At 44.0% G+C, this 23,732-nt stretch overlaps 1 protein-coding gene across 13 annotated transcripts in view; it reads left to right on the forward strand.

Annotated features, from left to right (window-relative positions):
- ZNF496 (zinc finger protein 496) overlaps positions 1 to 23,732 on the forward strand; it is a 64,203-nt gene that overhangs the window by 3,127 nt on the left and 37,344 nt on the right. For 11 of the 13 annotated variants that reach the window (XR_013529903.1, XR_013529902.1, XR_013529904.1 and 8 more), the window contains 5 exons: positions 223 to 406; positions 5,364 to 5,443; positions 20,733 to 20,865; positions 21,399 to 21,506; positions 22,605 to 22,718. Coding sequence is in view for 9 of the 13 variants with exons in the window: in XM_078357078.1 (XP_078213204.1) it covers positions 223 to 406; positions 5,364 to 5,443; positions 20,733 to 20,865; positions 21,399 to 21,506; positions 22,605 to 22,718 (619 nt within the window). In the remaining 4 variants the exon portion in view is untranslated. Of the gene's footprint in view, positions 1 to 222; positions 407 to 5,363; positions 5,444 to 20,732; positions 20,866 to 21,398; positions 21,507 to 22,604; positions 22,719 to 23,131; positions 23,323 to 23,732 lie in introns of those variants that run through there. The other 2 variants (XM_078357081.1, XM_078357080.1) reach the window with 1 other exon arrangement.

Consider the following 23,732-nt stretch of genomic DNA (forward strand, 5'->3'; position numbering starts at 1 on the left):
GAGCCATGTACTTTGGTTAGGCCCAGACTAGAGATTCCCAAGAAAGCAAGTTTTACTCCCTGAAGGCTCTAATTTGGGCATGATAGTGTCATCCCCCTTTACTGCCCAGTCCAAGGCCTAGGTTGAGCCTTTGGTGGTCCACTGTGGAGTGGATGGTCACCGGACCCAGGGAGAGATGGGACCACTTCACCTAGCCCTGAAAAGCTCTCTCTGGGATTACAGCTCAAGCACTGTGAAGACCCTGTGGTGATTGATGATGGGGACAGCCCTCTGGACCAGGAGCAGGAACAGCTGCCGGTAGAGCCCCACAGCGACCTTGCAAAGAGCCAGGATGCCCAGCCCATGGCCCTGGCACAGTGCCTGGGTCTCCCAGGCAGACCACCAAGCCAGCTCAGCGGGGACCCAGGTATGCAGCCCAGGGGTGTGTAGGAGGGGTAGTCTGGGGGAGTGCATACCCCATACTGTGAACTGGGTGTGGTTTTTGTTAAGCTGATGGCTTTTACATCAGCAGTTTTCTCCTATCTGTGAGCTGTTACCAGGGTCTGAGTCCCTTCCTAGAGCAATTAAATGAGAACCTCATCAGCACGTTTGTCCTCTTCGGGGTTCTGGATCCTCTCAGAGGGAACTGTTCTGTAGTGGGTGTTGTGAGGTTGTGCCCTCTCATCTCTTTGAGGGTGCATCTCTGCAGGATCTGTCAGCTGGATGACAGCTAGGGCCTGCCGCATGAACTGAGCGTGGCCATCTCTTCTTGCCTCTTGGAACCTGTTTCCTTGGTTAAACAGTCCTGTCCACAGAATCATTGTCATGCTGTAAAGAGATATAAAAATATTTTGAGGACACAGGGTGGAATCTACGGTGTGAAGCCAGAACATACATGGTTTGAGTATGTATACAAAGTACACGGTGGCTGCAGGAAGGTAGTTTTGTCATCAGATAAACTTAGAGTTGAACCTTTGGGTAAACTCTGAAAGCCTTGGTTTCTTCCTCTGTCCAACAGAGATGGTAATCACCCTTTTTGGGGTTTTTGGAAGATTAAATGATATACAACCTGTAAAAGGTTGAGCACAACTTCTGAGGTGCCCAAAATTTAACCTGAAGTACTTGTCATGGGAAACTGGCGCCCTTGGATTGAAGGGAGTTGGGCACATGGGTTCCTTTTACCACAGAGCCTTATAGGTACAATGGAAGAAAAGTGTCTGGGGGGCCAAGGGTGCTTTCTGATGATTTACAGAAGTCATGTTTGGCGTTATGGTAAGCTTTTCAGTAATAAAACCAAAATGCCTATTAAATTTCTCTGTGTGGAAAAACTATGGTGACTTCTGTACAAATCACATAAACTCTTCTGCCTCTTGTTGCTAAAAGTCAAGATCGGTGTGATATTTGCTACCATAACAAAGTACCACAGACTGGCTGGCTTATTTAACAGAAATGTATTCTCTCACAGTTCAGGAGACTGGAAGTCTGAAGCCAAAATATCAGCAATCTTGGGTTCTTCAGAAGGTTCTCTCCTTGGCTTGTAGACAGGTCTGATGCTAACACCAAGAGAAGTTTGCAGATAGACATTTAGAAGGAGCTAGGGGCTGGGCGTGGTGGCTCATTCTTGTAATCCCAGCATTTTGGGAGGCCGAGGTGGGCAGATCACCTGAGGTCAGGAGTTTGAAACCAGCCTGGCCCCCAGGTGAAACCCCATCTCTGTTAAAAATACAAAATTAGCCATGCATGGTGATGGTCGCCTGTAATTACAGCTGCTTGGGAGGCTGAGGCAGGAGAATCGTTTGAACCCAGGAGGTGGAGGTTGCAGTGAGCTGAGATCACGTCATTGACCTCCAGCCTGGGAAAAAACAGTGAAACTCCATCTCAAAAAAGAAAAAAAGAAGGAGTTAGGAGGGGAAGTCTCTTATGCCACTGGCTCTCCTTGGGACCCATAAAAACCTATGAATAACCAGCCCTGAAAGCTGACAACAAGCTTTGTGCCAGGACTCTGGATGACGGGCAGTTTTCTTTCAGGGAAAGGAAGAAGATGTTTACACGAAAAGTTTTCGGAGCAGGTGTAATAGACACCATCTCTCTCTGGGTATCTTTACGTGGTCTTTCCTCTGTGTGTGTCTGTGTCTTAATCTCCTCCTTAAGTACACCAGTCGTATTGGATTAGGGTCCACCAGTATGGCCTGATTTTCTCTTAATTACCTCTTTAGAGACCCTGTCTGCAAATATAGTCGCATTCTGAGGAACCTAAGGGTCAGGGCTTCAACATAGGAATTTGAGAGGGGCATAACCTAGCCCCATAACAACAGGTATAAGGGAAGCAGCCAGTCGCCCACATCAGCAATGCACGTGCAAGTAGCTTGGGTTATGCAGGAAGTGGGGGGCTGTGAGAGGCTTTGTAATGGGGTCTGGGAAGGCAGTGGAGGAGGGGAAGGAGTTTCAGGAACCACAACAGCCTGTGCAGTTGCTTCTTGATAAAGTTCTGAGGTAAGCCAGCAACACAGGTGGGCTTTGGGACAACAGGGCCAGCCGTCCCATTTCCATGAGCAATAATGAGTAGGCAAAGATGTGATGAGAGTTAGCAGTCAGGAAAACCTGAACTATTAGGACAGTTTCCGATTGGAACGCACTACCCGTCAGAGCTCTGTAGTTCCTCATCTTGAAGGTCTTCCCCAAAAGCTAGATTCTGTGTAGGGCTGCACCTCTCTGAAGTGATTCTTGAAAGGGACATGTATTCATTTATCAGGGCCAGAAGTAGGGCGGGGCTATGTATTCATATACATACACATATCTAGGATGTCTACATGTCCCAGAAGGTGGCAGGTGTGAGGGAGCAGAGTTAAAACACCACCTCCTAGCCAGGCTCGGCGGCTCTCACCTGTGCTTCCAGCTACGCAGGGGGCTAAAGCCAAAGAATCACTTGAGGCCAGGAGTTTGAGACCAACCTGGGCAACATATTAGGACCCACCTCTAAAAAATAAAATACCCCCTCTAGGAGATGTTGGTCAAAGAGTACAAAGTTTCCATTAGATAAGATGAATAAATTCTGGAGATCTGTGGTACAGCATGGTGATGGTGATTAAAAACAGTGCATCTTATACTTGAAAATTGCTAAGAAAGTAAATAAGAAATGTTCTCATCACAAAAATACATGAAGTATAGGTTTGTTAATTAGTTTAATTTAATCATCTCACAATGTATACTTAACACATTGTAGAGTTTTTATACGCAAAATACAGTTTTTGTCAGTTAAACCTCAATAAAACTGGGAGGTAAAAGGAAGTTAAATAAAGATGAAGATAGAAACTTAAAATAGAACATACACACAAGAAATACCACCTCCTCAAATCTACACCCGTCTAGCCTGAGCTTCCCTTCGGACACTGGGAAGAGGCTGCCTTGCACTGAGACCCCTAGAATGGCACTGCCATCTGCATGGGTTCCAGCAGGCCTTAGCTCCATATAGCCACTCCTGCAGCTGCTGTTCCTGATGGCTTTGTATCCTGGTCTGAAAGGTCAGAGACACTGGCTTCTGGGGTTTGCTTTGGTAATGACTTAACATGTGACGTAGCATTAACCAGAAGACTGTAGCACAGCTCTCCAAGTCTTACTCTGAGAAAGGAGTACCTTTTGAAACAGCTCATTTTTACGTGGCTGCACTGTTGGCAGGGGATGTGGCTCATTGCAGAAGCCTGAGCAAGGTGTAGTTTACAATCACAGGACAGAAAGTGGCAGAGTCCCCGGTAGGCTGGTGCGATGGTCCCAAAGCCACACTCAGCACCTCGTGTGAGGGTCTTTAGGGTACTGTGCCAAATGCTTTTTCACAGTGCCTACAGTGATGACAGTTTTTCTTTTTTGTTTAATTTCTGCTTTGAGATTGACAAAAGTTTGTATGTATTTACAGTGCACAGTGTGATGCTTTGATGTCTATACACATTGTGAAATGTAAATCAAGCTAATTAGCTAGGCATGGTGGCACACCTGTAGTTTCAGCTACTCAGGAGGCTGAGATGGGAGGATTCCTTGAGCTCAGGAGTTCTATTCCAGCCTAGGCAACATAGTGAGACTAGTCTCTTAAAAAAAAAAAAAAAATTCTAGCTAATTAATATAATGTGTTACCTCATATACCTATCCTTTGTGTGTGTGTGGTGAAAATACTTCAGATCTACTCTCTAAGCAGTCTTCAAGTACATTGTTACTGCCTGTAGTCACCATGTTGTACAGTAGGACTCCTGAACTTACTTCTCTCCTGTAATTGAAATTGTGCACCCTTTGGCCAATGTCCCCCCAGTCCCTCCATTCCCTACCCTCTGGCAGCCAGCGCTCTGCTCTCTGCTTCTATGAGTTGAACTTGTTTAGAGTCCACATTTAAGTGAAAACATGCAGTATTTCTGTTTCTGTGCCTGGCTTATTGCTTGTAGCATGTCCTTCAGGTTCATCCATGTTGTCACTAATGACAGGATTTTCCTTCTCTTTTATGGAGTTCCACAGTAATTCTGATTGCCAACAGCCCTTACCTTTTTTTTTCTTTTGAGACAGAGTCATGTTCTGTCACCCAGGCAGGAGTGCAGTAGTGCAGCTGTGGCTCCTGCAACCTCGATATCTCTGGCTCAAGCAATCCTTCTGCTTCAGCTTCCCAGTTTTTTTATTTTTAGTAGAGATGAGGTCTTGCTGCGTTGCCCAGGCTGGTCTCGAACTCCTTTGCTTAAGCAACCTCCCACCTTGGCTTCCCAAAGTGCTAAGTTTATAGGCATGAGCCACCTCATCCAGACCCTAACAGTCCTTATAGATTCCTCAACTCTGTAGCTTTTTCTTCTTTTTCTGCTGCTGCTTTTTTTTCTTTTTCTTTTTAAGAGAAAAATATTCTCTGTGTTGTCCATGTTGGTCTGGAACTCCTGGGCTCAAGTGATTCTCCCACCTCAGTTCCCAGAATAGGATTAGCTAAGATTACAGGCACGCATCACCTCCTACGGCTGAACTCTGTAGAGTTTTAACCTTTATTTTCCCATATTTTGGATAACAGTGCTGAGGTCTGGGTACCTACCCGAAGTGAAAGAGTTAATTTAATTGACCGTGCTTTCATGAACTCAGCCAGGCACCCTCTGTTATAGCCCCCTTTATTATCTCTGAAAACAAAGACGCAGCAATCTTAGTAGTTACAGAGTGCTTTTCATGTACATCATTTTGTAATCCTCATTTTACAGGTAAGAACAGAGCCTGGGGTTTTATGAAAAGCACCATGAAACAGCTCCCTCTTGGTGCCTCTCTTGTGATTTTCTTGGCTACCAAAACTGAAGTGAAGAGCCCCAGGAAGCTCAGGAGGTGGCACCAGGCCTGGCCCTTGCCCCCTTTGGGACACCTTTTCTGATCTCTTTCAGTTCTGCAAGATACTTTCCTTCTTCAGGAAGAGAATGTACGGGACACCCAGCAGGTGGTGACCACCCTGCAGCTACCCCCGGTGAGTGATTTCTCCAAGAGTCCTTGAAAATCCCGTGTTTACCTCTCAGTAGGCTACAGGGCAGCTTTCCTAGGACCCCAGCCAGCTTTCCAACTGCCACACAGGATGTTCAGTCCTGGCCCAGAAAAGCTAAAATAGACAGAGTGTGGGCTTAAGAGACACTCTATTTCTCCACCAGCTCTTCTAGTCCCAGCCACTCACTGGTTTGACTGTCATCAGGGCACCTTCAGGAAGCTTTGTGCAGACAACAGCAGGAAACAAAGGCCCATGAGTTCCCACGGATGGGCCTCTCCGGATGTCTAAGTTCCCCTCTTGTGAAAAAGGAGGTCTCTCTGCTGTTTTATTTTACAGAGAATTTTTCAAAAAATTTAATAATTGTCACAGCAATAGTTACAGGTTAGAAATGTTAGGAAGTGGAGGGAAGAAAGCACAGGCAATTTCAGTCCTGTCACAGATCTATGTGGTGAGTCATTCCAGAATTCCCTCAAATGTTCTCGTTTGTGTTTTCGCCTAACACTTGCTTATTCAGGTGCTCTGAGGAGTCAGAGTCAGGGCTGGAGGCTGGTGCAGCAGGTGATCCTACTCACCTCTTTCTAGCCCAGTTGCTGCCTTTGGCCGTGCTTTCTGGCCATATCTCCTTCATTTTCCCTCCTGACACGTTCCACCGGCTGGCGTGATATTTAGTTCTGGCAACATCATCCCCTCCCATGGGAACAGGAGGTGCGGTTCCTGCTTTTGTTTAGTTGCTCCTTACCCAGTAGAAAGAAAACTGAAAAACAGTAGACGCACTATGATCGTGTCTCAGCAGAATGTAGGAAGCTGAGCAGTTTGCTTTCTGCACAGTTTATTCGACAGGACTTTATTTTATTTTTATTTTTAGAGATAGGGTCTTGCCTTGTCACCTAAACTTCAGTGCAGTGGCACAGTCATTGCTCACTGTAGCCTCAAACTCCTGAGCACAAGCGATCCTCCCACTTCAGTCTCCTGAGCAGCTGGGGCTGCAGGTGCGTGACACTACACCCAGCTAAGTTTTGTAATTTTTTGTAGAGACAGGATCTCGCTGTGTTGCCCAGGCTAGTCTCAAACTCCTGACCTCAAGTGATCCTCCTGCCTCAGCCTCCCGAAGTGTTGGGATTACAGGCATGAGCCACTGTGCCCGGCTGACATGACTTTGAACTTGGAGAAGGAAGGGCTAAGGATGGGAAAGAGTTAGCCAGGTTACCCAGTTCCATAACTTGCTTTTGCCCCTCCAAAGCTGTGGCACACACCCTTGTACTCTGATGCTCAACACGTAGATGTCAGCATCTACTACGTACTGTGACCATTCCCAAACACAAAGGAGCTAAACTGGTATTTCTTATTAAAAGTTGGTACCTTTAACCAGAATAACACAAGGGGATGCTATTAATTCAGTACCTAATGAAGTTCGGTCTTCAGCTTTCAATTCCTGTAGTACCTAGTAAATGCCATGGCGAGCACAGTACAGAGATTTCGATACGTCAGTGCTGTTTTATTACTCTGATAGTTTCTGCGCAGTGCATTAAAAGTCCCCATCATGAATGTCTTGTTTGTAAGTGTTTTTAATTTATAATTGCGGTAAAACACATATAGCTTTAAGTATGCGGTTCAGTGGTGTTAAGTACATTTACATTGTTATACGTCCAATCTGTAGAACTTTGTCATCTTCCCAAACTGAAATTCCTTATATATTGAATAATAACTCACCATTTACCCTTCTCCTCAGCCCCTGGCAACCTCCATTCTGCTTTTAGTCCCTATTAATGTGACTATAAATACCTCATATAAGTGGAATTATGCACTGTTTGCCTTTTTGTGACTGGTTTATTTCACTCAGCGTAATGTTCTCAGGTTCATCTATGTTGTAGTATGTGTCAGAATTTCCTTCCTTTTTAAGGTTGAATAATACTCCACATGTGTATATATCACATTTTTATCCGTTCATCTGTCCATGGAAATTTGCGTTACTTCCACATTTTGGCCATTGTGAATAAGGTTGCTGTGAACATGGTACACATAAAGTTCTGTTTTTCTTTTAAAATTAACTTTATTTTTACATAATTGTTGATTCACATGCCATTATAGGAAATAACACAGAGATCCTGTGAACTTTTTTAACACTCAGCGGTAAAATACAGAGTAAAAATCTTATGCTGTAAAAAATCTAGTACAATGTCACACCCAGAGTATTGACACTGATACATGCAAGATAGAGTAGGTGCTTCACCAGAAGGATACCTCCTGTTACCTAATGTCCACACTCATTTCTTTCCTACTCTCACCCACTCTTCAGCCTCTGGCAACCACTGATCTGTTCTTTATCTCTGTAATGTCATGTCATTTCAAGAATATTGTATCAATGGATTCATATAGCATGTAACCTTTGGGGATTGGCTGTTTTAATTCAGCATAATTCTGTGGAGCTTCGTTCAGGTTGTTGCATGTGTTACTAGTCCGTCACTTTTCATTGCCAAGTAGTATTCCATGGCGTGGAAGTCCAACAGTTTGTTTAACCATTCACTGGCTGAGGAACATCTGGGTTGTTTCCAGTTTGGGGTCATTATTGCATAAAGCTGCTATAAATACTTGCATGCAGGTTTTTATGTGCACATCAGTTTTCATTTCTCTCAGATAAATGGCCAGGTATGCAGTTGTTGGTAAGTATGTATTTAGTTTTAAAAGAAACTACTCTGCCCTTCCCAGAGTGGCTGTGTCGTTTACATTCCCACCAGCAATGTATAAGTGTATTAGTCTGTTTTTATGCTGCTGATGAAGATATACCTGAGACTAGGCAATTTACAAAAGAAAGAGATTTAATGGACTTACAGTTCCATGTGACTAAGGAGGCCTCACAATCATGGCAGAAAGTGAAAAGCATGTCTCACATGGCAGCAGACGAGAGAGCTTGTGCAGGGAAACTCCCCCTTATAAAACCATCAGATCTCATCATACTTATTCACTATCATGAGAACAGCACAGGAAAGACCTGCCCCCATGATTCAGTTACCTCCCATCTGGTCCCTCCCACAACACGTGGGAATTCAAGTTGAGATTTGGGTGGGGACACAGCAAACCATATCAATGAGTAATCTACATTCTCCAAAACTTACCAAGATGTGGTATTGTCTGTTTGTTTTTTTTTTTATTTTAACCGTTCTTATAGGCGTGCAGTGGTATCTCATTATGGTTTAAATTTGTGTTTCTGTAATAGCTAATAATGTTGAACATCTTTTCATGTGCTTATGCGCCACCTTTACATTCTCTTCTATGAAGTGGCTCTTCATAACTGTTGTCTGTGTTCTAATTGAACCATTTTGCTTTTTTACTGTTGAGTTTTGAGAGATCTTTACAACTTCTAGTTACTAGTACTTTGCTGGATATGTGTTTGGCAAATATTTTCTCCCACTATGTAGTCTTTTTTTGTAGGGGTGGTCAGAGAATGTAATTTAGTACTTGAAAATATTTAATCAATATATAGTAGTTGTACATATTTATGGGGTGCATGTGATATTTTGATATAAGCACACAATGTGTAATTATCAAATTGGGATATTGATCACCTCATTCATCATTTCTTGGTGTTGGGTACATTCCACATCTTCTCTTCTGTTTTGAAGTATACAGTAAATTTTTGTTAATGGTAGACGTTCTGTTGTGCTATTGAACACTAGAGCTTATGTCTTCTGTCTTCTTCTATCTAACTGTATGTTTCCTCCCATTAACCAACCTCTCTTCACCCCCATCGCCACTTCCCAGCCTCTGGTAATCACCATAATTCATGTAGTTTGTTTTTCTGTCCCCTTAATGGGGTCATTAGCAGAGCAAAAATTTAAAATTTGCATCAAGTCTAATTTGTCATTTTTTCTTTTAAGGGTTGGGTTTTTGGTGTAAAGTCTAAACTCTCTTCGCTTAATCTAGATTGCAAAGACTTTTTCCTCTGTTTTCTTCTAAAAACTGTAATTATACACTTTACATTTAGATCCATTATCTGTAATCCATTTGCTTTTAAGCCCTGATCTATAATTTTTATATATGACATGCGACTTAGATTGAGGTTCATGTTTTACCAATGGATGTCCATTGCCAGGGTTTCAGTGTGTCGGTTGGAAAGGTTATCTTTCCTTAAATTGCTTTTTTACCGTTCTTTCCCTTTTTTTTGAAACATGATCTTGTTCTGTCTCCTAGGCCGAAGTGCAATGATGCACGTCAGCCTTGCCGCCTAGACCTCCTGGGCTCAAGCAGTTCTCCTGCCTCGGCCTTCCAAGTAGTTGGGACTATAGATGTGTGCCAGTACACCTGGCTAATGTTTTGTTTTTTGTGAGACTGGGTCTTGCTATGTTGCCCAGGCTGGTCTTGAACTCCTGGGCTCAAGCAATCCTCCCACCTCAGCCTCTCAAAAGTGCTAGGATTACAAGTGTGAACCACCATGCCCAGCCTGCTTTTTCACCTTCATCAAAAATCAGTTGGGCATATTTGTGTAAGTCTATTCTTGGATTCTCTGTTCTGATCCATTGATTTTTATGTCTCTCCCTCCACTGATGTCATACAGTTTTGACTACTGTAACTATATAGTTAAGTCTTAAAATTGTGCTCAATAATTCCTACCATTTTATTATTCTTCTCCAAAATTATTTTAGCTATTTTAGTCCCTTTACCTTTCTGTACGAATTTTAGAATAATCTTGTTTGTATCTATGAAAAGTCTTGCTGAGATTTTGATAGGAGTTTCATTAAACCTGTATAAATTTGGGGGTCATTGGCATCTTTACTAACTTGATAGTAAATGTGAATTTCTATCTGTGAGTGTGGTATTCCTCTTCATTTATTTATTTATTTGGTTTCTTTTATCAGTGTTATGTAGTTGTCTGCATACAATTTCTGTACATGATTTGTTAGATTTAAACTGTTTTGTTTTGTTTTTGAGACAGCGTCTCACTCTGTCGTCCAGTGGTGCAGTCTTGGCTCACTGCAGCCTCCACCTCTTGTGCCCAAATGATACCCTCAGCCTCCTGAGTAGTGAAAAGAATTTTTATTCATTTCAGTGTATATTAAAATTTCCATTGAGCCTTCCTCTTTGACTAAAGAATTATTTAGAAAGGTGGTGTTTAATTTCCAAGGATGTGCAGACTTTCCTGTTATCTTTCTGTTATTGATATCTAGTTTCATAGGTATCAGTCAAACCTAGTTCAATTCTATGGTAATCAGAGGACACACTGTATGATTTCAATGGTTTTAAAAAGTTTTTGAGGCATGTCTCTCTTCTTCTAGGATTTTGATGACCCAGTATATGTTCTGTGTTGGTGTATGTCCTGTGGGCATTTGAAAAGAACATATATTCTGCTATTATTTTGAGTGAAGTGTTCCATGAATATCGATTGGATTATGTTAGTTGATAGTGTTATTGAGTTCTTTGTTATCCTCATTTATTTTCTGTGCAATTGGTTGTTCTACCAGCTTTGGAGAGAGGAGTGAGGATTGCTGAAGTTTCTGAGTATATACAAGATGATTTTTGTATATTTCCTTTCAGGTCTATAAGGTCTATCAAGTAACCCAGAGAAAAATAGGAAAAAGGAAACAGAAACAAAAACAGATCAGAAAAATACGAAGACAGACTTAAGCCCTAACATGTCAGTAATGACATTAAATACCAATGGAATTTTGTAATAGAATAAACACTAAAAGAGCTATACAAAAATATACGTACACTCAACCATACTAGGTAGATCAAAATGGAATTCTATAAAATGTTCAAGTAACCCAGACAAAAATAGGAAAAAGGAAACAGAAACAAACAGAGCCAGAAGTTTGTCCCTCTCTTATTTAGCACATAAGCATTTAGGATTGCCATGTCTTGTTGGTGGATAGATGCTTTTATTATGATATAATGTCCCTTTCTTTCTCTGGTAATTTTTTTTGGTCTGTAGTCTATCCTATCTGATATATCTTAATATAGCTTCTTTCTTTTGATTAATAATTGTGTATTTATTCCATCCTTTTGCAGTCAACCTGCTTATATTATTATATTTGAAGTGAGTTACTTTTAGATAGTATATGTTTGTTGTTTTGTTTTGTTTGTTTGAAATGGAGTCTCACTCTGTTGCCCAGGCTGGAGTGCAGTGGTGCAATCTCAGCTCACTGCAACCTTCGCCTCCTGGGTTCAAGCAGTTCTCCTGCCTCTGCCTCCCAAGTAGCTGTGACTACGGGCACATGCCACCACTCGCAGCCAATTTTTGTGTTTTTAGTAGAGATGGGTTTCACCATGTTGGCCAGACTAGTCTTGAAGTCCTGACTTCAGGTGATCTGCCCAACTCGCCCTCCCAAAGTGCTGGTGTTACAGGCATGAGCCATTGCCCCGGCCTAGATAGTATATATTTGGATAATGTTTTCTAATCTACTCTGCCAGTTGCTGTGTTTTAATTGATGTATCTAGACCATTTGTATTTAATGTCATTACTGATACGTTAGGGCTCAAGTCTGTCTTTCTATTTTTCTGCCTCTTTTTGTTTCTCTGTTTCCTTTTTCCTATTTTTCTCTGGGCTACTTGAACGTGTTGATGAATTCTATTTCGATTTACTGAGTGTAGTGTTGAGTGTATGTATATTTTTGGATAGCTTTTTTAGTGGTTATTCTAAGTATTACATTACATATGCATAACTTATCATATCTATTGGGTGTCATTTTATCAGTTTGAGTGAAGTGTAGAAACTTATTTCCTTTGGTCAGGCGCCATGGCTCATGCCTGTAATCCCAGCACTTTGAGAGGCCAAGGTGGGAGGATTGCTTGCCCAAGAGGTCATTGAGCTCTGCACATTGAGCTGTGATTGTGTCACTGCATTCCAGCCTGGGTGACAGAGTGAGACCCCATCTCAAAAAAAAAAAAGAGAGAGAAAGAAAGAAATATAATACATCTCCTTTTTTTTTTTTTTGAGGCGGGGTTTCCCTCTTGTTACCCAGGCTGGAGTGCAATGGCGCGATCTCGGCTCACTGCAACCTCCGCCTCCTGGGTTCAGGCAATTCTCCCGCCTCAGCCTCCTGAGTAGCTGGGATTACAGGCACGCGCCAAACATGCCCAGCTAATTTTTTGTATTTTTAGTAGAGGTGGGGTTTCACCATGTTGACCAGGATGGTCTCGATCTCTTGACCTCGTGATCCACCCGCCTCGGCCTCCCAAAGTGCTGGGATTACAGGCGTGAGCCACCGCGCCCAGCAATACATCTCCTTTTCATACCTTCACCCTTCTTCCCCTGTTATAATGCAGTTGTGTTAAATATTTCCTCTGTATACATTTAGAACCATATCATAGAGTGTTGTAATTTGTGCTTCAACTGTCAAACATTACTTAGAAAACTCAAAAGGAAAAAGAAAACCTATTTATTACCCATATTTTGTTCTTTCTTTTTTTTTTATGAGAAGGAAAGAAAACAAAGGAGTGAAGGAGAGGAAGAAAAAGAGGGAGAGAGAACAGAAATGTTGCTTTATTCTAAAAATGGGTATTAATAATGGCTGATCAATATTTCATTTAAACCTATGAGTAGGTGTGATGTGGTATTGACAAGAATGTATATTTTGTATATTTAAAGTGGAGAGCTCTATAAATGTTTATTAAGTTTACGTGTTCTGGATCTAAATTCAAGTCCTGGATATCCTTATTAATTTTCTGTCTCGTTGAGTCTAAATCTCTTTATAGGTCTGATGTATCTGGGTGTTTGGATTGTTAGCTCTTATTGTTGCATTGAAACAATAAGGAATGAAGGAAAAAATACGAAGGGCAGCCAGAGAGAAAGGTCAGGTTACCCACAAAGGCAAGCCTATCAGACTTACAGCAGATCTCTCAGCAGAAACACTACAAGCCAGAAGAGAGTGGGGCCAATATTCAACATCCTTAAAGAACAGAACTTTCAGCCCAGAATTTCATATCCAGCCAAACTAAGCTTCATAACTGAAGGAAAAATAAAATATTTTATGAACAAGCAAGTACTCAGAGATTTTATTACCACCAGGCCTGCTTTACAAGAGCTTCTGAAAGAAGCATTACACACAGAAAGAAACAACCAGTATTAGCCTTTCTAAAAATACACCAAAAAATAAAGAGCATCAACATAAAGGAGAATTTACATCAACGAATGGATAAAACAGCCAGTAAACATCAAATGGCAGTAACCCTAAATTTAAATCGACTAAATCCCCCAATCAAAAGACACAGCCAAAACCCAACGGCATGTTACATCCAGACCTGTTTCACATGCAAGGATACACAAAGACTCAAAACAAAGGGATGGAGAAAGATTTACCAAGCAAATGGAGAGCAAAAATAAATAAATAAATAAATAAATAAAAAGCAGGAGTTGCAATTCTCACATCTGATAAAATAGATTTTAAAGCAACAAAGATATAGTGGTAAAAGGATCAATGCAACAATATTACCCCTACTTTGGCTTACTGTTTTCTTTGTTCTTATGTTCCAAGGTTCCTTCCTTTTGTTTGCAGTATTTCCTTAGCCATTCTTTTACGATAGCTCTTCTGGTGATGGACTTATTTTTTCCTTGTCTTAGTAGATCTTCATTTCCCCATCATTCCGGAAGGATGTTTTCATCAGATAAAAGATTCACAGTTCACAATTTTCTTTCAGCATTTGAAAAATATAATGTTACCTCCTGGCCTCCATGGTTTCTGATGAGAATTCTTCTCTTTCAGAATTTTTCCCTGTAAGGAAGGTATTGTTTTACTCTGGCTGCCTTTAAGATTTTTTCTTTTTTTGTCTTCAGTTTTCAGAAGTTAAATTATACTGTGTCTTGGTATGGATTTCTTTAGATTAACTTGTTTAGAGTTTGCTCAGCTTCTTAAATTTCTAGGTTACGTCTCTTTCCACGTTTGGGAAGTCTTGAGCTAGATTTTGCAAGTACTTTTTTAGTCCCTCTTCCTTTCTCCTTTCCAGGGTGCTAAGGACACAGGTTTTAGATCTCTTGTTAGAAACTGTAATTTATAAAGGTACGTGAGACTCTGTTATTTTTTCAGCCAGTATTCTCTCTGTTGTTCGGATTGGATAACTTTATTTTTCCATCTTCAAGTTGACTGAGTCTTTCTTCTGTCGCCTCCTCAGCTAAGCCTGTTCACTGAGCTGCTTATTTCATATTGTGGTTTGTACTGTTCACATTTCCAGTTGTTTTCTGTTTCTTTGCTGAGACGTTCTGTGTCTTTCCAGACACTTTCTGTATTTTCGTTTGTTTCAAGTGTGCTTACAGTTGTTCACTGAAGCATTTTATCACAGCTTCTTTGTCAGATAGTTCTAACGCATCTGCCACCTGAGGGTTGGCATCTGTTGGTTATCTTTTTTCATTCGATTTCAGATCTTTCCAATTCTTGGTGAGTGATTTCCTGCCTGCACATTTTTATAAGACTCTGGACCTTAACTTCAGTGTAGCTGGTTTTGGTTGGTTGTGTTGTGTTGTTTTTGACATTGCTTCAGCAAGCGAAGGGCAGGTGGTACACCACTTGTTATTACCTGGTGAGAGAACATCAGGTTTCCTCTGTGATCTCCACTGGCACCAAAATGGGCATGCTCCTCATACACCTGAGTTGGAGTGGGAGTTAGCTCCCTACAAGGTCTCTACTGGTGAGTTGGCAGGGGGGCTTCAGCCAGCAGGGATGGAGGTCCCAGCTTCCTATTTGGCCTTCTCTGAGACCACCCCAGCAGGGATGTGAAGGCACCTCATTGCGCCCTGATGAGGGTGAAAGTCTGGGGTCCCCACTCATTCTCTACTGGTGTTGGTAAGAAACAGCAGTTTTCTTCTGCAGTGTGAAGTGGGGTAGAGCAGTTATTATCTGTTTAGCTGGGCTGCCCCTTGCCAGGTCCAGTGGCTGTGAGAGCAGGCTTTTGTTGGGGCTTGTTTTTTAGGTCTGTGCCCATGGACATTTCTGGGTAGCTGGCTGCTTTGGCATCAAGTCGGGGAAATATGTGGTGGACAGAAGAACCAGTGAACTTAGCACATGTTGTTCCAAGGTCCCTGGCCATTCTGCCACCCTCTCTCTACCTTTCAGATTCTTCCTGTATTCATTTTATGTGCAATGTCCAGGGCTTTTATTTGTATTTAGTGGGAGGAATTAGAAAACTCTCCTCTGAAGATTTCATCTTAAATAGACATGTTTATCTATTTTCCCCATCCCTTCTCATTTTAAAAATTAACAAATTTTAGGAAGTGAAAAGATACCACTCATTCCCAGTCATGTGAGAAGACTCTGAATGAATGGCCTTGTGAACTTCCTTCTAGATTTTCCCTGCCATTTTGTGTGCCTCATTAGGATCCTGCTGTAGATCAATGTCGTGTTTTTATGCTTCTCCCCAACATGGAAGCATTTGTCCATATGGTTCTAAAAGCTCTCTGGGCATCCTGCAAAAAAGGCCTGTCGGATTCTGTTGCTGACTGGAGTATTGTCTCTCTACCCACCTGGCCGCTGGACTTGGGTTTGCTTCTGTGATACCATGACTGTGTTGTCAGTGTTCCGCTGCTTATAACAGAACACCTGAAACAGTACTTTATAAAGACAATAAATTTACTTCTCGTAGTTACAGAAGCTGAGAAGATTCAGGTGGATGGGCTCCATCCAGTGAGAGCCTTTGTGTTGGTGGGGGCTCTGTGGTGTCCTGAGGTGGGTGCAGGGCATCACATGGCAAGGGGGCTGAGTATCTCAACATGCTTACTCGAGTCTCTCTTCCCCCTCTTACAAAGCCACCAGTTCCACTCCCATGATAACCCATTAATCGCCTCTTAAAGCCCACACCTTTCAATACTGCCACATTGGGGATTAAGTTTCCAACACACGAACTTTGAGGGACACATTCAAACTACAGCAAGTAGATTCTCAAACACCTAAGCAAGGCTCAAAAAAAAGCCAAATCTGCTGTTAATGTCCAGTCTGAGTTTTTCCCTCGGAACCCCCACTGCACACACACACCCCTTCCCCGAAGTCTTGTCAGAGTGCTGGATTCTTTTTTTTTTTTTTTAGACAGAGTTTCACTCTTGTTACCCAGGCTGGAGTGCAATGGCGCGATCTCGGCTCACCGCAACCTCTGCCTCCTGGATTCAGGCAGTTCTCCTGCCTCAGCCTCCCGAGTCGCTGGGATTACAGGCGCGTGCCACCATGCCCAGCTAATTTGTTTGTATTTTTAGTAAAGACGGGGTTTCACCATGTTAACCAGGATGATCTCGATCTCTTGACCTCGTGATCCACCCACCTCGGCCTCCCAAAGTGCTGGGATGACAGGCTTGAGCCACCGCCCCTGGCCTGGATTCTTTCATATTTTTGTCAACCGTGACAATTACCATTTTTTTCCCCATTTAAGAACAAATATCAAGTTGTCTTCCACAAGTCCTTGTAAGGAAGTCCCGTGGCTTCTTGAGGCCTCTTTTGCATGCCGCAGAACAGCCTGGGAAGACAGGCTTTTTCACACTGACCTCTTCCTAGCAGCAGATCCACTTAGGGGCTCATTCAGATACAGCTTCTGACCAAGGCTCCACCCCTGGACCTACTGAGTCAGAATTTTTACCAAGATGCCTGGGTGATTCATATGTACAGGCAAGAGTCCTTGTTCCAAAACCCTGATTCAGAGTTAGAATTTTTGAAGTATTCTCTTTATTTTTATTTTAAACTTTTTGTTTGGAATTAATTTTAAAGTTAGGGAAGATAGCAAGAATAGTACAGAGACTTCCAAATACCCTTTACTTCACTTTCCCCCATTCCCTTCTTTTTTTTTTTTTTTTTGAGATGGAGTTTCACTCTTGTTGCCCAGGCTGGAGTGCAATGGCACATTCTCAGCTCACTGCAACCTCTGCCTCCTGTCTCAGCCTTCCATGTAGCTGGGATTACAGGCATGTGCCACCATGTCCGGCTAATTTTTTGCATTTTTAGTAGAGATGGGATTTCACCATGTTGCTCAGGATGGTCTCGATCTCTTGACCTCGTGATCCACCCGCCTCGGCCTCCCAAAGTGCTGGGATTACAGGTGTGAGCCGCTGTGCCTGGCCTTCTCTCCTTCTCTTTCTTACCTCCCCCATCTTCTCATTTTGTTTGTCCCCACATCTTCAGTTAGATGCAGACATTTGTGCCCCCTTATTCAGGCCAAAGGAGCATATTTCCTAAACACAAGGAGTCTCTTAAATAGCCACAATACAAGTCTCACATAGTAGAAATTTAACATTGAAACAGCCATGATCCAGCAGTGTTGCTTCTCATTTCGTTTCCCATCTCTAACACTTCCTCCTTGGGTTCTCAGTGTTTGTCATGCTGTGGATCGTTCGGAAGAGTAGGATGTCGTGGTGGGTGATGTACCTTCCTTCCCTCAGGTGGGGTTTGACTCACAGTGACACTCAGGTGCACATTCTGCAGGAGAACCACACTGGCTTGTGCACTCCCCAGTGCAGCACATATAGAGGCATTGAAGATGGCGTGTCCTGCGTGGCTCATGTCAGCTCTGATCACTGGGACACATGTGTGCAATTTATGTATAATGATTCCAGAGGTGTTTATTTTTTATATTAACATTCTTTTACTTTTCACCAAATTGATTACTTTAAATGCCCTCTGCCCTCTATGTTTTTGCTTTTTTTAAAAAAAAAAAAAAAGACTAGTCAAGGCTGAGTGTGGAGGCTCACACCTGTAATCCCAACACTTTGGGAGGTGGAGGTGGTTGAAACACTTGAGCTCAGGAGCTCCCAACCAGCCTGCCAACATGGTGAATCCCTATCTCTAATAAAAATACAAAAAAAAAAGTAGCTGATCATGGTGGTGAATGCTTGTAGTCTCAGCTACTCAGGGGACTGAGGCACAAAAATCGTTTGAACTTGGAAAACAGAGGTTGCAGTGACCCAAGATTGTACCACTGCACTTCAGCCTGAGCGACAGAGCAAGAGCATGTCTCAAAAGAAAAAAAGAAAATCATTCCTTCCCAGCCCTGTTGTAGGTGCCTGGCCCCAACACCCAGGAAAACCATCTGAATCAGCTATCTTGTTGGTGTGTGTAAAGGTTTTCAGTGTTTATTGTATCCATGCTGCGGTGAAGCAGCTTTTATAGACTTAATGTTGCACATGTGCAAAATAAACTTTAGAATCTCTGCATTGAAGGTTGAGCATGCTGGTAGCTTCATGGACATTGCCCAGCAGCCCACCACGGGAGTGGATGTGCAGCTGCCCCAGCACTGAGTAGGAAGGCCTGTTTTTCCACATCTGTGGCCACCCAGCGAGGCAGCTGCCATTTGGATTCTGCCTAACAAGATAGGGGTGAGGTGGATCCAAGAGCAGAAATTACAAAGCAGTGTGTGCCTTGGAGCCTGCACCTGGGGTAGTCTGTCTCCTTTCTCCTCCTTCTGTCTGTACACGTTGCTGTGGGCTCTCCCTTCAGCCCCACCTTCCATCCCCCACTCCCCTAGTGCTGTGGTCTGAATGTTTTTATGTTCTCTTCTCCACAAATTTCACGTTGAAATGCTAGCCCCTAAGCTGCTGGCATTAAGAGGTAGGACACTGGGGAGATGATCAGGTTAGAAGGGCAAATCCCTCATAAATGGATTGGTGCCTTTATCAAGGAGGCCTCAGAGAGCGGCCCTGCCCCTTCCACCATGTGAGAACACAATGAAATGATGGCCATCTGTGGAGCGAGAAAGTGGGCCCTCACAAGAACCTGACCATGCTGGTATCAGCTGGGGACTTCCTGGCCTCCAGAACTGTAAGACATACATTTGTTGTTTACAAGTCTCCAGTCTGCATTATTCAGTTATAGCAGCGCAAATTGATTAAGACAGAAAATTGGCACCAATAATTTGGGGTGCTACTCTAACAAATACCTACAGTGTTGAAGAAGCTTGGAAATTAGGTAATGGGTAGAGGCTGGAAGGGTTTTGAAGTGCAGGCTAGAAAACCCTGTTTTGCCTTGAACAGACTATTTATTTATTTATTTATTTTTGAGATGGAGTCCTGTTCTGTCGCCCAGGCTAGAATGCAGTGACGCAATCTCTGTTCACTGTAGCCTCTGCCTCCTGGGCTCAAGTGAGTCTCCTGCTTCCACCTCCTGAGTAGCTGGAATTACAATCATGTGCCACCATACTGGCTAATTTCTGTATTTTTAGTAGAGACCGAGTTTTGCCAGGTTAGCTACGCTGGCCTCAAACTCCTGACCTCAGGTGATCCGCCAGCCTTGGCCTCCCAGAGTGCTGGGATTACAGGCATGAGCCATTGTGCCCTGCCCATGAACAGACTATTATGGGTGATTCTGGTAAGGCAGAATCACCTCTTTTCTTTTCCAAAAGAAAAGAGGAGATTTGAAATCCTCACCTTTTTTTTTTTTTTGAGACAGAGTCTCGGTCTGTTGCCCAGGCTAAAGTGCAGTGGTGCAATCTCAGCTCATTGCAACCTCTGGTCCCTGGGGTTCAAGTGATTCTCCTACAGTAGCTGGGATTACAGGCATCCACCACCATGCCTGGCTAATTTTTGTATTTTTCGTAGAGATGAGGTTTCACCATCTTGGTCAGGCTGGTCTCAAACTCCTGACCCCAGGTGATCTGCCTGCCCTTGGCCTCCGAAAGTGCTGGAATTACAGATGTGAGCCACTGTGCCCAGCCTCACCACTACATTTTGAAGGCACGTAACTTGTTTGATTTCACAGGTTCACAACTGGAGAGAAATTTGTCTCAGGTAGAATTGTGCCTTGAGTCTCACCCATAACTGATTTAGATGTTATTTAGGTGAGACGTTGAACTTCGGACTTTTGAGTTGATGCTGGAATGAATTAAGACTTTGGGGGTTATTGGGATGCAATGAGTTTGTTTTGCATGTCAAAAGGATATGAATCTAGGGGGAACCAGGGGCAGAATACTATGGTTTGAGTGTTTATATCTCCCCAAAATTTGTGTTTAAATTGTAATCCCCAGATGATGGTATTAGGAAATGGAGCCTTTTGGGGAGATGATCAGGTGAAAGGGCAAAGCCCTCATAAATGGGTTTAGGGCTCTCATAAAAGAGGCCCCAGAGAACTCCCTTGCCCTTTCCATCATGGGAGGACACAAAAGATGCCTGTCTTTGAACCAAGAAGTAGGCCCTCACCAGACATCCAACCTTCTGGTGCCTTGATCTTGGATTTCCAGCCTCCAGAACTGTGAGAAACAGATTTCTGTTTTGTATAAGCTGCCCGTCCTATGGTATTTTGTTATCACAGCTTGAATGGACTAAGACTAAGACACCAGCTTGTCCCTGGACTGAGGCATCCCTGTTCTACTGTGGTTTCAGAACCGGGTTTCTCCATTCAAGGACATGATTCTATGCTTCTCTGAAGAGGATTGGTCCCTTCTAGATCCTGCCCAGACTGGCTTCTACGGAGAGTTCATCATTGGGGAGGATTGCGGGGTCTCAATGCCTCCAAGTAAGACATAACTTCCCCCAATACCTCAAGACCAGGGAACTGGGCAGGGAGGTTCTCACTTTGGGTAAGAGTCAACTTCCTCCCATAAGGTCAGGGAAGCGGGGGTTGCATCAGATCTCTCTGTTCACCCCCAGCCTTGATGGGAGGTCATTTGCACAGAGCAGCCCTATAGACAGTTTGTCTGGCTGACTGTCACCTGCCATCTCACCACATCAGGCTTACCAGGCTATTTGTCACAGAACCAAATAGAACGTGTGCTGTATGTTCATTTTTCTTCCATTGCTCTTACCCTTTTGTCCCTTTATGTCTGCTTTACACCTGACAAGCCTCAGAGAGACACCCCAAGCCCATAGCTCTCCCCACCGAGTGTTCCCCCCACTGCCCCTGCGCTGCCTGCTCTAGCCTTTTCACTTCTCACCCTGATGGTGCCACGCCCGTTGGGCATCCCTCCACCTTCTCTCTTCTGGACCAGTCCTGGTTGCTGTAGGAGCAGATTACTAACAAACATGCACCCTGCGTTTTTCTTTGAACAGACGACCTAGCTGCCCAGCCAGATCTCTCCCAGGGAGAGGAGAATGAGCCACGCGTCCCAGAGTTGCAGGATCTCCAGGGGAAAGAAGTGCCCCAGGTCTCTTACTTGGGTGAGTAATGATTCCAGAACTAAGAGAACAGAGGAGGGTTAAGTGTTGCTGGCAGCAGAGGTGAGCCCACTCCCTGGCTTCTCTGCAGCCCCAGATTGCCTTCTCGATTTCCCCAGACTCTGTCTGGGTCTTGCATGTCTTGCCTTGTCTCTGACTTTTCATAGAAAGAATGGGGGATCTTAACTTTGCCAGGCGTTGGGATTGTACTCCCTCTGCCACGAGCTGGGGAATAATAGGAATGCCTTTCTCCTCTGCCTATAAGTAACATCTGGTTTGTGCTGATAATACAGTGGCCCCTCCAGGAGTGAGGTCAGAGATTCATAACAAGCCTGGTTGCAGAGGAAGTGTCTCCTCTCACCTGGGCACTGAGCGCAGCCCTTTCAAACGCCTCACCTGTTCAGTCTTCCCTCTCCCTGGCACAGGGGTGCTGTGAGGACACTGAGGTGTGGGGAGGTGCTGGGGGTCAGCAGCATTTTCCAGCCCTCCTTCAGGCTGTGTCACCAACACGTGCACCAGTGGCCTTTATACCATGGTGCTTCGAAGCATCTATTCCTTCAGGAGAAAATAGCTTTGTACAGAATCATCAGCAGCCCTACACCCCCTTCCCTTTGGGACCTGGAGCTGGCTGAAGCGGACAGGGTTTTGATGTACCATCCCCACCTGGAACAAGCGTTCAGAGCCTTGGCGTGGCACAGATGGGTAGTCCTGTCCCATGTCAAGCCCGCAGGCTCTGCATAAGCTGTTTGCGCAGGCTGTGCGGAGTGTGCAGGAGACTGTTGTGATAACTGTAGAAAACCCACCGCAGAAAGTGGAAATAAATGTGGGCTGGGGGAGGTACTTGTTTCTGGCCACAGAGTAGATGAAGTAGAACCCAGATCTGCATAGATTATGTCTAGCTTCAGAGCTCATGTTCGTGGAGTTGGCCCATTTTGCCTTCAAGTTCATTCACTCAGCAAACACTTACTGAGTGTCCACCCACTGCCAGTTCCCAGGAGGGAGCCCAGGGCCACCCTCATAGCCTGCCCTCTATTCAGATAGCACCCTCTTAGTGCTGTAGGTGCCAGACAAATCAATTTTTCTATTTCCTCCTCTGGAAAGACTCTCCAGGTCTCCAGCCATTCCAGGTAGAAGAAAGAAGAAAACGTGATGAGCTGCAGGTGCCAGAGTTCCAGGGCTGCCCACAGATGGCAGTACCTCAAAGCACCTGCCCAGGTAAAGAAGGGTCACGGAGGTATGGGGTGGCCTGTGTGTCTCTGTGTGCACATGTGTGTCTGTGGTGTGTGGCATGTAGATGTGCATATGTGGCATGGGGGATGGTTGTGTTGAGTGCATGTGTGTGTGCATGCACATACGTGGTGTGTGGGTGTGGTGTGGCGTGTGTGGTGTAAATGTCAGTGGTGGCGAGGGCATGGAGCAGTTAGGAATTGAACTCTTCAGGATCCCCACTGACCGCTGCTGTGGTGTTCTGAGATGCTTGTTCTGATTCTGTTTTGCTGGGGGTGTTCCCCAGCTCACTTTCAATCCCAGGCTCACCCTCCTTGCCTTTCCCAGGGCTGGGGAGGGTGTGTCAAAGCAGGGTGCTGCTGTAGTGCTGTTGGTGATGTGGTGAGTGTTTTTCTTCTCAGCACTGATGGCCAGCATCCTGGCACAGAACCTTGGAATTGGGATTAAAGAGCTGGTTTCTGGTGTCCTGAAGCTTCACGGGACTCCTGGAAAGTGTATGTTCCATTTCTGCTTTCTGAGAAATAGCCACAGTGTAGACTGAGTCGTCTTGGTAAAGGTCACCACCTCCAGAAGCAGAGGCTATAATGCTGCCGTCTTTCTTTCTTTCTTTCTTTTTTTTTTTTTTTTTGACACACAGTCTTACTCTGTCACCCAAGCTGGAGTGCAGTGGTGCTATCTCAGCTCACTGCAACCTCCGCCTCCCTGGTTTAAGCAGTTCTCCTGCCTCAGCCTCCCAAGTAGCTTGACTTACAGGCATGTGCTACCATGCCTGGCTAATTTTTTTGTTTCTTTTTAGTAGAGACGGGGGGTTTCACTGTGCTGGTCAGGCTTGTTTGAACTCCTGACCTCGTGATCCACCCGCCTCAGCCTCCCAAAGTGCTGGGATTACAGGCTCCCGGCTCATAGGTTCTTCTAAAAACCAAACCCAAGTCTCTGATTCTTACTTGAACCCATGTGTCATTGTAGTTTTCTGCAGAGATGGAGACTGGCTCACACACATTA

The sequence above is a fragment of the Callithrix jacchus genome, chromosome 19 (genome assembly GCF_049354715.1).
Source record: "Callithrix jacchus isolate 240 chromosome 19, calJac240_pri, whole genome shotgun sequence".
Taxonomy (NCBI): Eukaryota; Metazoa; Chordata; class Mammalia; order Primates; family Cebidae; genus Callithrix; species Callithrix jacchus.